The sequence below is a fragment of the Sturnus vulgaris genome, chromosome 1 (genome assembly GCF_052056855.1).
Source record: "Sturnus vulgaris isolate bStuVul1 chromosome 1, bStuVul1.hap1, whole genome shotgun sequence".
NCBI lineage: Eukaryota > Metazoa > Chordata > Aves > Passeriformes > Sturnidae > Sturnus > Sturnus vulgaris.
Window position 1 is genome coordinate 61,859,143 of NC_142243.1, and position 15,946 is coordinate 61,875,088.

At 41.3% G+C, this 15,946-nt stretch overlaps 1 protein-coding gene across 8 annotated transcripts in view; it reads left to right on the top strand.

Annotated features, from left to right (window-relative positions):
- The window catches only part of TNS3 (tensin 3), a 209,453-nt gene that overhangs the window by 173,471 nt on the left and 20,036 nt on the right, over positions 1 to 15,946 (top strand). For all 8 annotated transcript variants that reach the window (XM_088168117.1, XM_014877257.2, XM_014877264.2 and 5 more), the window contains 3 exons: positions 12,091 to 12,262; positions 14,587 to 15,221; positions 15,848 to 15,934. In XM_088168117.1, coding sequence (XP_088024243.1) covers positions 12,091 to 12,262; positions 14,587 to 15,221; positions 15,848 to 15,934 — 894 coding nt within the window. The remainder of the gene's footprint in view (positions 1 to 12,090; positions 12,263 to 14,586; positions 15,222 to 15,847; positions 15,935 to 15,946) is intronic.

Below are 15,946 nucleotides of genomic sequence, written 5' to 3' on the forward strand. Positions count from 1 at the left end.
GGAAACACATGACATTCCTTCAGAAGTTGTGGAGTTTGCATTAAGGACATGGCATAGCCACTCTGCTTCAGAGGTTCTTGTTGGAGAAAGGTGTATGTTACAATTCAAGCCCTACATTTTAATCTATTTTGGATAGATTTTGCAATGTAATAGTTCTGATCAAATCAGGAATCTTAGGTACTATATCTAGGAAAACTGTACATTGGTACCACCTAGCAGGGATTGAAAGACCTGATTTTGATTGCTGTGCTGTACCTGGAACAGCCATGAAACTAATTCTTGCTAAATAACAGACTTTCTCCTTTTGAGATGGCAGTATGTTGCATACTGTGCTGATCTAAACCAAATCAGTTCCTCACCTGAGACATCCACCACTGCCTTTCCTTCCCTTCCTAACTCTTCCTTTGTGTACAATCAGCCTTGCCCTTTCTATCTTCTGGCTTTAGAGTTTCAGACTTCTTTCTTCCTTTGAGAAGAAAATCTCATCTGGTTGAAACTTTGAATTTGTGACAGAAAGGGAAGCAAAAGGTGAGATTTTTGTTATGTGTCCTTTTGTTTGTTATTAACTGTCCATGTCAGAGGGATTTTCTTGATGACTAGGCCCTTAAGTATAACTGAGTCTGTTAGAAGGATCCATGGGAAAAAAAAATCTTAAGAAAGAGTGAATTTGATAAACTCAAGTATATTAATACTTACATGATTTCTGCTTACATTACATCCTTATAATACTTTGAAAACTTACTTTTGGAAAGTAAGTTTCTTACTTAACCAACCTTCTCCATATGTTGTCTCAGTCCACTGTTATCTTTTTTGTTAAAGGTTACTGTTCTTGTTCCCTTCTAATTCAGCAAGTGTAAATAGCCAAACAAGCAAAGCTTTCAAGATTTTAAGATCAGGAAAGAAATGAGATATCCCGAGGTCCTGCACTTACAGTATGTTTTATGCAGAGAAATGGATGTTTTCTATGGAGAGAGACTTTCTCTAATCATTCTTGTTTATAAGAATATGAAAACTGTGTTTGACTGCATCTGGCTCTGCCAGGAAGCATGCAAGACAAAGTGTAGTTGCATAATAAATTATTCAGAATAACTGATGTCAGTTCTGAACTGCTGCAGAATAACCTCTTCTGACCCTATGGCAAGGATTTTCCCTCCTTTTTACCTGATAATATGGTGTATATCACAACTAATTTTTGCTATTTGGTTCTTCTGAGTGCAATTTTATGCAACGTGTTTAAAAGGAGCATCTACTATGAAGGAAAAAAGTGGTAGGAATGAATATTCTTGGTAGGAATGAATATTCTTATAAAGGAATATTTTGATTTACATTATGGCCTGTCGAAGAAAGAAATATGTTAATTAGTTTACCGGTACTCATCTCTGTAAGCAAGCCAGCTTGTGTATTTTAATATTACCAAAACTGTTTAGTACACGCATTCAAAATATGGTGCCAGTAGAAATTTGAAAGCAATAGAGTAATTCATTATGGGAAATTTTAAATGGTTATATTCGTTTCTATCTAGATCTAGTAATTTCCTGCAGTCATCCTTTCAGAAAATACAGGGTGCCAGGCACTGAAGAACAATCTGGAAAGGAAATGTGCTGCTCATTGTGGAGCTACACTGTTTCCAGTCGTCTTCCTGACCTGTAAATAAAACCTGATCAGAACAATGCTAGGGGGATGTTGAATGCAACACAGTAAGGCTACACGTGTTTTGTGATCTTGGGAAGCGAGTAAAACTTTATTCAGAGCTCTGGATGCTAAATTTATCCGAGAGTGTTGAGCCAGTTTGGTGTAATAGAATAGCTGGGCTCTGGTCAACATTAAAAAGCATTGATCTGACAATTCTCGGTTCCGTGCCTTGCATCTCTCTGAAAGAAACAAGTAAGTGAGGTCAAATGAAGTGGTGGGGAAAGAACAACAACACCCGCCCCCCAACACTCTAAAAACCCCCCACACACCCACGGCCTCTCCCCCAGCCCCGCGGCCCCGGCTCGTGTGCCGGCCGCTCGCTCCCCGCCCCCGCGGCGCCGCACGGGACCCGCGGGCAGCGCCGCTCGGCGTGCGAGGGGCGGCGAGAGCCGGGCGGGGAAAGGGGAGAACAAGGGAAACGCGAACGAGGTGGAGTCAGCGCAGCAGGCACACACTGAATGGGTAGTCGAGCCGAAGAGCGAGCGGGAAGCCTAATCCAGCAACTATCGGGGAATTACTTTCTGCCTGGATGGAGTGAACGCTGGCTGTTCTTCATCTGGATGGCTGCGTACTGAGACAAGGGAGCCTGTGCTTCTCTCGCCGCAGACGCTGGAACCCACTCTGCGGTGAAGTTCCAACACGCGAGGGCGAGCGGAGGGAGCTGGCAAATGCGGGGAATAGCTTTTCCCGAGTCTCTGCGTGGCGGGGCGGCGCGGCCGGCTGCCTCGGCCCGGTGAGCCGCGGGCAGCATGCGGCACGGAGGGAGGAGGGAAGGACGATTCCGCACAGCCCCGTGGGAGAGCAGCGGTCGCGATGGCTTCCGTAGGTAGGTTTTGTGGCTCCCCGCGCCCCTGTTCTGTGCGTTTTCCTAAGTCTGAAAACTTTGGGTCGGTGCTGCGTGTGTCTGGTAGCGCTCGGCGCGGCGGCGGCGGAACGTGACCCCGGGCAAAGGGGAGGGCGGCGGGAGTTCACTGGAGCGAGCCCGCCTCAGACTGGGCCACCGGGGCTGGGAGTGAGGGGCACGGAGCCTGCGGCCTGCTGCTGCTGCTGCTGCTGCGAGCGCTCCGCAGATCCAAGGGGAGGAAGAGTTACGCCTTTTGTAGTCATGCCTCAGCGTTGGGAGAAGAACGGAGAAGGTTTACAGACAAGGAGTTCTGTCAGTGCGAGAGTTTTCTGCAATCGCTGAGGAACCATTGAGGGCGTGAGGCAGTTTTGTCTAGTCGCTTTTCTGCCCAGGAAGCCTTGTAAATTTTTGTGTGTCGTGGTGGGTCTTTTTCAGAGTAAAAGAAACGAGGGCTGCCTGGAGTATGCATAATTTTTGTCTACGTAGAAAAAATTTGTCCAGGCTGAGTCGTTTTCCTCCCCTGAGGAGTTCTTAGTAATGTTATAGCAGCACTGAATTTCTTTTTAAAAACGTGAAAGGTGTACGATTTTGCAAACACAAGTCTTTCTTAAATGAGGAATATGGCATCGTTTTTCTACTATCTTGGTTAATGAGAAAAACGCTTTATTGTGCCATTAGCACTGGAAGAGTAATTCGTCTAATTCGTGCATCCAAGACAAAGTGCATTTGTGTAATACATGTAAAACACTCTCACTTTCTTACTTCAGATCTGTTTTTTCCATTAAAATATAAGAGTCTCAGAGCAGCCGACTATTACCTGATACAGTGTACGAGATGCACCAGAATAAAAAGCCTGGTTCCTATTGCTTTAATGCAAAACAATTTTTCTATTCAGGCAGTAGAAGCACATGCTTGGGTAAAGACTGTAACCCTAAAAGGAGAGTTACTGAATCACAGTTCTCGAGGGACAGACCAAGAAAAAAGATGGAAGAGCTTCACTTCTCAGTCGTATGTTTTGTGATACTGAGCAACGCTGAAGCTAAACTGAACTGTGCTTCAATTCCAGGTTATTAAAAGCAGCCTTTGAGAAGTCAGGTTTTTTCTGGTTTTAAAATCAAATGGTGTAGGTATACTACTTGAAAGTCAAAAAGCTGCCCTCGCTTTCGTTATTCAGACTGCAGGGAGGTGGGTTCAGTGTTTTGTTGCAGGCAAGTGACTAGAAAAGTGAACAGGTTGAAGACTGTCACATTTAGGCAGAATTTTTCTCACAGCAGAAGAACAGGCCCAAAGTGAGAGTTTTGATAGAGGGTCCAAACATCAATTTGATTGTTTCCATATCTTCTATGAGGCAAATATGCCTCAGACATCAAAAGTTGCATACTGGGACCTCTCTGGTTCCTCGTGGCACCAGGGAACTGGACTGGGACAGGAAAATGGGTATTTAAACTCCTTCTTTCCCTCTCTTTCACCTTAGGAAAAGTATATAGGGTCGTAACACAAAATAGAAAATGTCACTGAGTCATCGTGCTTGCTTCTCAGAACTGTAAGAAAGTCAGGCCCAAGCTCTTCCCTTCTTTCACTCAGTTTGCCCCCTCTACCTTCACCATTGCCTCCTTTCCTTTGGCTTTGCAGTGTATCTGTCCGTAGACATGAGTGGCACTTTTCAGTTCAGCACAGATGTCTTGGACCTGCATCTCCAGTATTTCGAGGAATTTTAATGGATAATGAACTTAGGAGCACAAGGCTGGTGTTTTATTCTTTTCTTGAAAGGTGCTTGGTCTTTCTGTGCATTCTGCCTGAAAAAGTATTACTGTTCATTGGAAGGTACCATTTCCATGTTTCATAAGTTCTTTTTTTCTTCTCTAAGACTGGTTCAGTTTAATTTTATGGTTTGATGAAAATTGTCATATTCAGCAATGTGAATGTCTGAAATTCCATTGTGAGATAAACCTTGATAAGAATGGAACTGTCTGTCTCTAAAGCCATTTTACTAATTCGTTGTGTAAACTTAGTGTGGACATATTAATAATTGTGTTCTAATTGTTTTCTTGGATTGATTTTTTTTTTCACCAGTGAATGACCTGCTGTATGTAGAGACAGAATAGGGGTTCTCTTGTTTATGCATTATGTACTGATAAGTGATTCTCTCCTAAAGAGTGTTTTAATAAATGTCACATTTTATGATACATGTGATCCGGAAGTCTTGAGGACATGCCCCTGCAGCTGATTTGCATTCCTAAGATAGCAAAGCTTACTGAAAGTCAGTAGCACAGCATCTGCAAGATCTTTTAAAGTACATGAGAAGTCATATGCAACTGATTGCTTTAGTCCTTGGGGAGGTTTCTTTTTTTCCCCTTGGTACTACTTGGGAGAATGAAATGAATTAGTATAAGAAAGCCTTTCAGAAAGTTGTGATAAGGATTTTACTGCTTTGAAAAATGCTGTATGGTTAATTCTGTTCAGCAAATAGGAGTTATTTGTATTTTTGGTGTTTGACTGAATCAAACATCAAAATGTCACTTGTATGGTACCAAGTTACCTGTAAAACGTTCTAGCTATTTTTTCAGAAAATAAGCTATGTAGTATAAGCTTTAGGGCTTTAGGGTGGGGTAAAGTGTGGTCTGATAAATCATCCTTTTGATTCTGACCGATGTGCAGCGGGGGCAGAGAGTAAGTGCAGTTAATTGTGTTAGTCTGTGGTTGCCTGGAGATAAGCTGACACCTGGCATAGCTTCAGAGGCTGCATTTGGCTGTTACTGGCAGGCTGTTATGGGGAGCTAGAAGTTGCAGAACACAGGAATGTACCAGTACACTCCTACTTCTGTCATGCATCTTGCTGGCAGGCCAGAGTCTCCCGTGACAGTGGTGAAGTGCCAGCCTTCCTCACGCAGTGCTTCCTGGGGAGGACTGCTGTGCCAAGGATATTTCCTCAAGGGACCACATGGATGATTTACAGCTCTCTTTAGGGCATAAGGCAAGAATTTTTTTTTAATTTTAATTATAAATACATTTGAAAGGCTCCCAAAACACAGTGGATGCTTTCTAAATGCACACAATAAATTACTGCATTAGATTAAAAACCTTCAGTACTGTAGTGCACATTACATTTAATTACTAGCAGTTTGGGTTCTAACTGTTGAATGTGTTTTTCCTTCCACCAAATAAATGTATCTGAGAAATACCTTGCTGCCTCTCCAGATGTGCTGTTTTATTTCCAAGGTTGTCGGCCACTCAGTTGTTGTGTTTTCTCTAATATTCAAGCGTGTAATACATATTCCACTGAGATTCTTCTGAGAAGAAACTGAAGCTGACCTTTTTTTGCGTAGAGAGGTTAATACCTGCATGCTAGAGCCACTGTCTTATTGACTTGCCTCAAGTTCAGCCTGACTGATTACTTGCAAAGAGAGTTGGTCCACTCAAAACAGGCATCAGCAGAATCTCCAGACAATAGCAATTTTGTCTTTTCCTTCACGGACATGAAAAATCCTGTTACATTTTCTCTGCTTGCTCTTGGTGGGTTTTTGGGGAGTGTGGGAACCGCATGTGTCTCCGTGTTGGTACATGACACATACTTCTTCAAAATGATAAGTGGAACTACTTACGTTGAATAGGAAAGTATGTATTGTGCAAAAGACACAATAAAGTTATTTCATTCCCTGGCATCTCAAGTTATAAAAGACAAGACTTTAAGCGTCCTTTATTGATTTGTGAAAAGGAAGGAACAGTGTGACCAAAGTTGATAGGTTTCATATAAGGGAATAATTTGGTTCGCTATATTTTTGTGAAATTGAAGGCAGAACGTAACAAGTTTAAAAGGTCAAAATTTCAATAGAGTTAATACTTTGACTGAAAGCAAGAGAGACTTTTGGTCTCTCTATTTTTTTGCCAAAAAACGTTTTTTGGCACCACTGTATTTGGAAAAGCAGGGGAGTGAAAGGGGGGAAGGTAGATAACCCTCAAGAATCTTACAGTGCAGATAGACTGGAAAAGTGTTAGTTTGTTAACTGGCTCAAGTGGGCCATTACTTTGACTTACTTCAGAGCAGTATGATTTTCTCTGTCCATTCGACTTTAATGCTAGCCTCAAATAGTTGTGAGGTAGTGAGCTCAGTGTTTTGAAAGCAGAACACTGACTTAAAGCTCCCTTTCCCCAAAAGATGGAACTGAGGATGTTGACTGGAGCTTTCAAGCTGATACGATCCACATGAACTCTCACCTTCTCATGAAATGGACTACAAAGTTTGAAATGTATTAGAACCTACTAAAATACAAGGTATGGTAGTGAAATGACTGCTTTTACTTCCCTGCTGTTGTTGGATGAGTGTCTCTAGAAGTGTGAGGTGATTTTGCCCTTCATCTGCTGCAAGAAAAGAACAGGAATGTTGTTAACCTATCTTTTATCTGGACCATGGCGTGGGTTAAGCTACTCTGCTTTTTTTCTTTCTCAGTAGGTTTGTTTTGGTTTGTTTTTTTTGTTTTGTTTTGTTTTTTGTGATGGGTTTGGGGTTTTTTTTTTGAGTGGGGGCAGGTTCCTTTTTCTTCTTTGTTTCAACAATTTTAGTGGATTAAAATAGGGGTTAATCTGTAAGATCTTACTTTATATGACTGTGTTGTTGGTACACCCAGCAATTTCTGCTTACAACTGAAAAAGCCTGCAACTTCTACAGGTTTTACCTGTTGCTGCCTTGTAGAAGAGTGAGCTGGATATTTTTGTGTCTTACATGTTGGCACAATGAGTATTCACTTTTTTTTCTTAATGTCATTTTTCAGTAGCGTATGGTACAAAGAGTCCAGCTCCTTTCTAAGGTCCTGTCCTTAAAGTTGATGATCAGTGATAGTGTAAATATAGATCTGACCAGGGTGCATGAAGAGATCCAAACGTGAATGATCCTAGCTTTGTCATGTCACTTCTTGAGGTAGGGAGCTGCACTTCTACATTGTTAGTGTTTTCACAGCTATAAATGGCATGGTAGGGGCCTGAACCAAAAAGCGCTGATGCTTTGCTTTCTGTCAAATATGCCAGGCTAGTTATTTCTGTAGAAGCTGTGAAATTGCAGAGTTATTATTTCAGTGAGATAAAGGGTTAACAGCTGCCTAGTGAGCTCTGCATCAGACAATGAGAGGACATAGTTGAAATATCCAGCAGGTTTGTTTTTAATTGAAGTAAAAACAAGGCTGCTTTCATGGGGAGTTCCATTAAGATATACTTGTTTCTAGCCTGGGAAGAGTTGTAACGAGTTAATGTTTTTTCTGCACTTTACATGTCTGGCTGCCAGTGGCTTTTCACTCTATGTTTAGTATTTTACACCTGTGAAAATGGGGTGTGAAATGCATCTGTGGGCATGACAGTCGTCCTTCTCGTGCAGTGTAGGGAGCTCTAAAAGTAATAGCAATAATCCAAGGCCTGAAACAGGGAAGAATCAAGCCAGTGCAATGGAAGAAGAAGTGGAATTTTCTGTGTAAATCCATTAGATTAAGTCTTGTGCACGTTGCTGAGATCATACTAGAGTGGGAGATTTTAAGCTATTTCAGAAGGAGTGCCACTCCCCTCCTTACCCCCAGACTCTTGGTATCTGGATTCCAGTGACTCCCCTGTATAGTCTGATATCAAGAGGGCAGACACAGAGGCATGAAAACAAGCAAGCATATGGAGATAAGTTTGGAATTGTAATTCCTATTCCTGTGGGGAATACATTAACCTCTCACATTCAGAAGCAGAATTGTCTCAACCTGCAGTGTGATTGGGAAGCATCTGGGCAAGTTCAAGTGTAGAGATGAGATGCCTGTTGCACTTGAGATATTTTGTCAAATGCTGGTCTCTGGAGATTTGTCAAAGTTGTGTTTCTGGGGAGACTCTAGTAGTCTTCATACATATGTCAATTTGACCAACATACCTTGACCAACGTGGGTTTGTGCAGCCAGCTCTTCTGACTCTGTTTGCACCAGTATGAGGATGATTGTAATGTAGCTGATCTGGTAGATAAATACAGATTCAGATTTCTGTAGCTCTTCCACACTAAACATTTCTGCAGTATTTCCTTAAGCTGTGCTTCTGTGGCTGTTATGCATCAGGGCACTAACCTGCAGATTTTCTTGTCTCAGACATATCTTTTAAGTACCTTGCACACTTCTCATTCAAGTAATAGCAGAACCAAGCTCTGCCATGAATTGAAGGGAAATCAATATTCATTTTGACTGGTTTTCAGTGACTTTTTACATTAGGAAGATTTCCTTATAGAAAAGATGCATTAGTGTGATCTTTTTGTAGGAATGGAATTGTTCCCTGACTTCCTTGGATTTGGGTTCTTTTTTCCCCCTCCCTTATTCTTTGGAAGTCAAGAGAGAGTAATTAGAGATTGTTTCATCTGCGATTATCTTACTGGGTTTCAGTCCTGCCAGTGTTGAGGTCAGTAGGACTATTCAGGTGAATTAAGCTATCAGATGATGAGCGTTTGTAGTATTATAGTCTTCTGTCATGGAAAACACTGTCGTTGAGCATGGACCTGTATGAATAGGTGTTGACTTTTTAATACTAATACAGAACAATTAAATGTAATCCCCATTAGAGCTTGACTGGTTATTTAAGTATACCTCTAAAAAAACAAGGTGAGACTGTTTCTGTATAAAGCTCTGCAGTAATAGCATCCACATTATTCCTCATGCGTCTGTTTAACTCTACCCTATAGTATTTATGTCCAGTATAATTAAGTTGAACATACTTCATATTTCAGTCAGTTTAGGAACCAATTACTCTGGTTGTGTTTGCAGGCTATTAGAAAGTAAAGGTTACAGTTGTTTTGCTTCTTTGTCTATGTGGTGTGGACAAAGTCACACCTGAAAACTGTAGCTGCACAGGTTTCATGGTTTAAACCCAGCCAGCAGCCAAGCCCAATGCGGTTGCTCACTCATTCTCCAACCCCTGGGATTGGGGAGAGAACTGGAAGGGTAAAAGATAGAAAACTCATGGGTTGAGATGAAGACGGCTTAAGAGGAAAAGCAAGAGCCCCATACCCAAAAGCAATATAAAACAAGGAATTAATTTACTCCTTCCCGTGGGCAGCCAGATGTTCAGCCATCCCCAGGAGAGCAGAGCCCATCACATGTAATGGTCACTTAAGAAGACAAACACCATCACGTCAAATGTCCTCCCCTTCCTCCTTCCTCCCCCCATTTTCTATACTGAGCATGATGTCATGTAGTCTGGAATATCCTTTTGGTCCTTTGTGGTCACCTGTCCTGGCTGTGTCTCTTCCCAGCCTCCCAAGCACTCCCAACTTCGTTGCCTGTGTGGCAGTAAGAGAAGCAGAAATGGCCTCGTGTAAGCCCTGCTCAGCAATAACAAAAATATCCCTGCATTGTCATTACTATGTTAAGCACAAATCCAAAACAGCCACGTACCAGCGACTGTGAAGAAAGTTAACTCTCACCTGCCAAAACCAGCACAACACGTACGCCATGTGCTGCTCTGTGCTGCTAAACTTTCAACCCTAGTTGTGTCCTTTTCTCCTCCTGTGAGCAGAAGGCACCTTCATGCCTTCCCATCAGGTTATATACACAGTGGTAATACACCCCTGAGCTTTCTTTTCTCCAGGCTGTACAGTCCCAGCTGTCTGGGACTCAGCCCCTGCTCTTGTAAAAGATGCTTCAGTCCCAGAGGTGGTGTCTTTATGACCTTGTGCTGGACTTGTTCAAGCAAATCCCTGCCCATAAATGGGCACAGAGCTTCATATGTGGCCTCTAATGCTAAGCAAGGAGGAAAGATCACCTCCTTTGACCTGCTAGTAACACTTAGTGATGCAGGCTGGTGTACTATTGCCCACCTTTGGCATGGAACTGCATTGCTGGCTCACGGTCAGCTCATTGTCCATGAGAACCACCAAGTCCTTCTCTACAGATCTGTCTCCAGCCAATCAGCCCCCAACATATGCTGGTGCCATGGATTATTCCTTCTCAGTTGCAGGAGTTTGTATTTCTGCTTGTTTAGCTTAAGATGCCTTTTGTCCCATTTCTCCCACTTCTAAATGGCAGCTCAACCATCTGGTTTGTCAATGACTCCTCACAGTTTTCTGTTGTCTGCAAAACTTGCTGATGAAACTTTATCCCATTATCAGCATTGTTAATGAAGGATGTTGAAGACTATTGGTCCTAGTATCAGCCCTGGGGTATAATGCTATGACTTGCCTTTTAGTGGACTTGTTGCAGATGATCACAGGCCTCTGGGCCCAGAAACTCAGCCGGTTTTTATTAGATCTCACTTCCATTTATCAGTGTGTTTATGAGGATATTATTAAAGACCACTATAAAAGCCTTAATAAAGTCAAGATAAGGAACAGCCACTGCTCTTCCTGTAGCCAGCAAGCTAGCTGGTTTACTGAAGAAAGTTATCTCAGTGGATATGCATGGTTCTCCCTTTATTAATGATAATCCCCCTCATGATTCCCCAGTAAATTCATGCTGACAACTCTCAATCCTTTTTCTGCTGTTTGTGTTTGGAAGTGGTTTCCAGGGTTAGTTGCTCCATCACGTTTCCAGAGACTGAGGTTAGGCTAGCCAAGCCTGCATTTTTCTGGATCATCCTTCATACCTTTCTTGGAGGAATGAGTGATACTTGCTCCCTTCTTGTTCTTAACAATCTCTCCCAGTCATTGAGACCTTTTAAAGATTATTGAGAGTGTTCTTGCAGGATATCAGCCAGCTCCCTTAGCTCTTGTGTGTTCAACCTCTCAGTCCCCAATGGACTCAAATATGTTCAGTTTGTTTTAGTTCTCCTTTGCTTGGTCCTCTTCCACTGAGGGTATGTTCTGATCCAGATTTTTCTGTGGTGTCAGGGGCTTGAGGTTCCCAAAGGCCTGTCTTTCTGATAAAGACTGATATGGAGAAGGTTGTGAGTACCTCAGTGTCATCTGTGTCCTTATCCACCAGGTCTCCCCGACCCTGAGACCCTCCAGCTTGCTACCACCACCACCTCACTGTTTCTTCCACCATGCTTTCTCAACCAGAAGGGACCCTTTCTCCCTGGAAGAGTCTCCCTTCCCCCCACCCCCAGCAGTGTCATTCGAGGCTATACAATAACTCCAGGTCCTGGCCATGCCCCCTGTTGCCTACTGCAAAAATTAACTCTGTCGTGGCTGGGACCAGGACACCAGTTTTCTACTGGTATTTTAAGTGCAAATAAATGGTGCTCTTGACTAGGCATACCTGATTAACACTGTGGACTGTGAAATGCAAAACATCTAGGAACAAACTCCATTCTCATCTTTAAGGCTAAAGAATGTATTCTGGAGAACTGATCAAACAGTTTGAGTGTAGCAATTCTGTAATCTCTATTCCCTCTGCTATTTGACCTGCTGGATGTTTTCAGCAATCAACGTAATTTTGTGAAATAATATCTACTGCTCAAACAAACATGAACTCTTCCTTATAATCTTATTAAGAGAAAAACAGACTATTTCATGAACACTGTTTTTCAGCACAAGGTTCATAAAAATGCATGTAGTTTTTATAAAAATGCATGTTGTTCTTAAATTTGCATTTACTTTGTTTTCTTTGTTGCAGAATCTCAAAGTTACACGGAAGCCATTAACCTCTCTATGGTGGTGTCTGACAGCACCGTGGGCACTAACTCTTCTTTGCTGAGGGCCAACATGCAGACTGATCCCTCCTTTCAGCGCTGTTTTGCATCTTCATGTACTGTTGCAAGTAGCAGTCCTATCCCAGGGGCAGAAAGGTAGGAAAAGATTCTCCTATTATGTTGTTTAGTTCTCATAATGAGAGCTCCTAGCCAATGTTATGCTTGTATCTTCATTGCAGACCATTTTTCAAGAACTTTGAGGTGGGTTGTGATATTTAATGTTGATGTTGTCCATCGGCTGGATTTTAATGTGTACACACAGGTGTTACTTTTATGTGAGGGACACAGATTTGAAGATAAGTAGGAAGACAAAAATAAATAGAATTTTATGGCTCACTTACGTTATTTGTGCTAACACAAGCTCATATGTATTTTTCTGTGTGCTTAAGTGGCGTCTCTGACGTTTTACTTAAAGCTGTGTCATGAAATTTCACATTGTAATAAGCTGTATATGAAAGGGAGCACGTTTCTCATTGCAGACGTATGTTTTTAGTCAGTAAAATGTCTGTAGATTTGCTTTGGTAGTGTATAGTTGATTCCCTTTCACCTGCTCAGCAGGCTTAGAAATGTTATTATTTTATAATTGTATTGTGATAAACATGTAGGGCTCTGTACAATAGCGTGAATAGTATAAAGGTACAAAGTAGTCCTTGTTCAAAGGAGCTTACAGCATAAGCTAAGAAATGGCAAGAAACAGCAAACAAACAGGGAGTCCCTAGTTACTGTTAGAATGTTCAGAAGTCATTAGCTGTGTGCTATATTTACTCAATAGACAAGGTGGTACATTGCACCTGAAGAGGTTACCTTTTCTACCACTCTGCAAAAACATTCCTTTCTGGCTAATTATCCTATTCTTGGTTTGGCTATTTGGCTCCTTTTTCACAGTAAGTATTTGGGAATACTTCTGGTTGAAGTGTCAGAGTGTCAGTGAGTACTTCAAGTATGTTGTTACCTATTTATCTTCTACTCAAATTGGTTTCATTTTCAATCAGTACTGATGCTGTGAAAGAATGTTTTGGTTTTGTGATTACGAATGTGAATCATAAGATGGAGCAAAATATGTTGGTATTTGCTGCAGAGGAGGCAATGTAACAGTTACAAGTGGATATGTATTAAAGCTTATCAGGCAATTCAGTTGTTATCAAGTTTACATTCCTACTTCAGACTTTATCTAGAAAATTTTGTTCCCTTCTTTCTAAGTATTTTTTCTATAATTTTTTATTTCACCTTGAAGATAGCTACAGCTCTAGAGTTTTTTTCTTGCAACAGTGTCTTCTTCAATTTGCTTACCTTCCACTTCTTTCTAATTTCTTCCATCCTTTCTAATTTGAGCTGTTTAAATCTACTGGCATTCATTTCCACAGCTTCCTTTTAATTAAAATTCCTTTCTTTTTTGATATATATATATACATCTTATGTCAGCTTTCTACCTTTGCATTTCCCAATGAGTTTGTTCTCTCTGGATTTCGTAATATTAGTAATATTTTCCAGATACAGCCTAAGGGCATTTCATTTTTAGAAGCAAGGAGACAACTTAAACTTTTAGCAGATGATTTCATCAGAAGCTTGGTTTCTCCTGTTTGGAAGGACATTTTTCCATTTTTTACTTGAACAGGTCGAATTGATACCCAGTAGGAAAATAGAATGTGGAAAAATAGAATGTTGAAATATTTAATTCTATAAATCAGAATTTTTCCACTGTCAAATAAATTAACCACTTTTTTTTTTTAATAGAAATTATATTAAAATAGACCTGGTCTGCAAGTTACTCCTTGTAAACTGTGTTGTTACCATTATCATAGTTACTGATTTATTATGTGATGGTGCATAACCACCTCCTGAGCCAATTTATTTTAATTTTTATTCTAATGAGCATTAGATGTTCTGTATATAAGAGCTGCTATGGCTGTGTGAGGTTTCTTCCATAAACCTCTACCTCTATGCAGCTTTGGCCTAAGAAATTCTTGCCTCCTGCTGCTATTTTTCAGGTAGCACTTGAGCTCATCAGGACCACTGTATGTGACGCAGTGCTGCAGACAACCTCGCTGAACTGATTGTTACTAAAACTAACCCCCTCAAACAGGGAGAAGTATTTTTAGCTGTCACTAATTTCATGGACTGGTTTACAGTGCAAACTTAGAAACTGTCCCGTCAACATGGCTAGGTGGAGGGTGAGATAAGGCAGGACACAATGACTTACACTGAAGAAGTTACTGGTCAAGATAAGGCTGGAATCCCTGATTAGGCTGCATTACCTGATCCATGTTTTCAAAGAGCACCCTGAGATTTTTGTCCTAGGTATGATATTTCATTGCTTTCAATGATCACTGAAGTATGGGTTGTACAGTAACATTATAAGGGAATGATTAGGCTGTTCTATTTTTGTGTTCAATTTTTTGGCTTTTTTTTTTTTTTGACAGCTCTTCTGCAGCAGAATGTCCTTGGCTTGAAACCAGCTCTAAAGCTTCCCTGTCACCCCAATTTTCAATGGGAAACACCAGGCAGCCAGGAGGTTACCTTGTGCCCTCTGAATTTTCCAGTGCTGTGCAGGATGCCTCTCTTCTGTCTCGTTTCCAAACTCCAGGACTGAAAGTTGTCACCCTGAGCAACCTGGAGGATTCATCAGCAGAGCCACACCAAGAACATGATATCAGCAGCAGTGGCCATGCCTACCTGAGCTACAGTGCCAGGGACACTAGCTCCCCACGAGAGGACACACAGGCTACTTGCACAGCCAATGCTAGCACATCTAAAACTCTGAGCTCATCAGTGGCAAGTGCTGGTGACAATGACTTTTTGACACAAAACTTCCTTACAGTGACCTCTGGACACAACAGCCAGAACAGTGCAGTTCCACATTACCATGGAGGGAACCTACATGCTCAACCACCTCTTCCAGAGAAGAAGAGATCCTCTGAAGGAGAACGTTCCTTTGCCTCTGTGTCACCTTCTTCAAGTGGCTTCTCTAGCCCTCACAGTGGAAGCACAATCAGCATTCCCTTCCCAAATGTCCTCCCAGATTTCTCAAAAATGTTAAGCCCTTCTCCAGTGCCAGGTAGGTTCTGTATCAGAGAAATGCAAAATACATTAGATTTTATATGGGTTTATAAAAATAATTTTGGGGTTTTAAAAGTGGAGAGGGAAAAAAAGTGGAGGAATGAAAATAGCACAGAGGACTTGGTTGTTTGCAGTAAATGGTGCCAGGTCACTGTCTTTGGATGCATTATTCGGAAAATAAACCTTCAGATTTCTTCCTGTGCTTCCTAGAAATCAGCCATTGGACAGCCTACCTTTTCAACTGTCAAACTACAGTGGATCTGTGTTGAGTCCAATTTCTTTAAAAAGTGCTGGCTTCTCTCTGCAGCTTTTAGAGTTGTGCCAAGAAAAGTTAAAAATGTACACGTGTGTTTGATGGGCCCTGTTGAGAAGTTTGTATTTAATTCAGCTTTATAACTAAAAGTTATTAATGTTTTTTAGATTTTGCAAAATGAAACTTCGAACCTGCTTTCAGAGTCTTAGTGGATGTTATTATGTTTGCTGGTTCTAAAACAGCTCAGTTTCTCTAAACTCTCCTAATGATGAGTTTTTAGAGTAATTGTGGTGATTGAAAGTTGGACAGAAAGGTAAAAACACTTTTGTATTTTAAAAAATTCTTGACTTTTTTCCCCTTTTATTTCACAGAAAACACAGCTGATAAACACGTGACCGTAAAATTTGTTCAGGACACATCCAAGTTCTGGTATAAGCCAGATATTTCAAGAGAACAAGGTATATCAATTG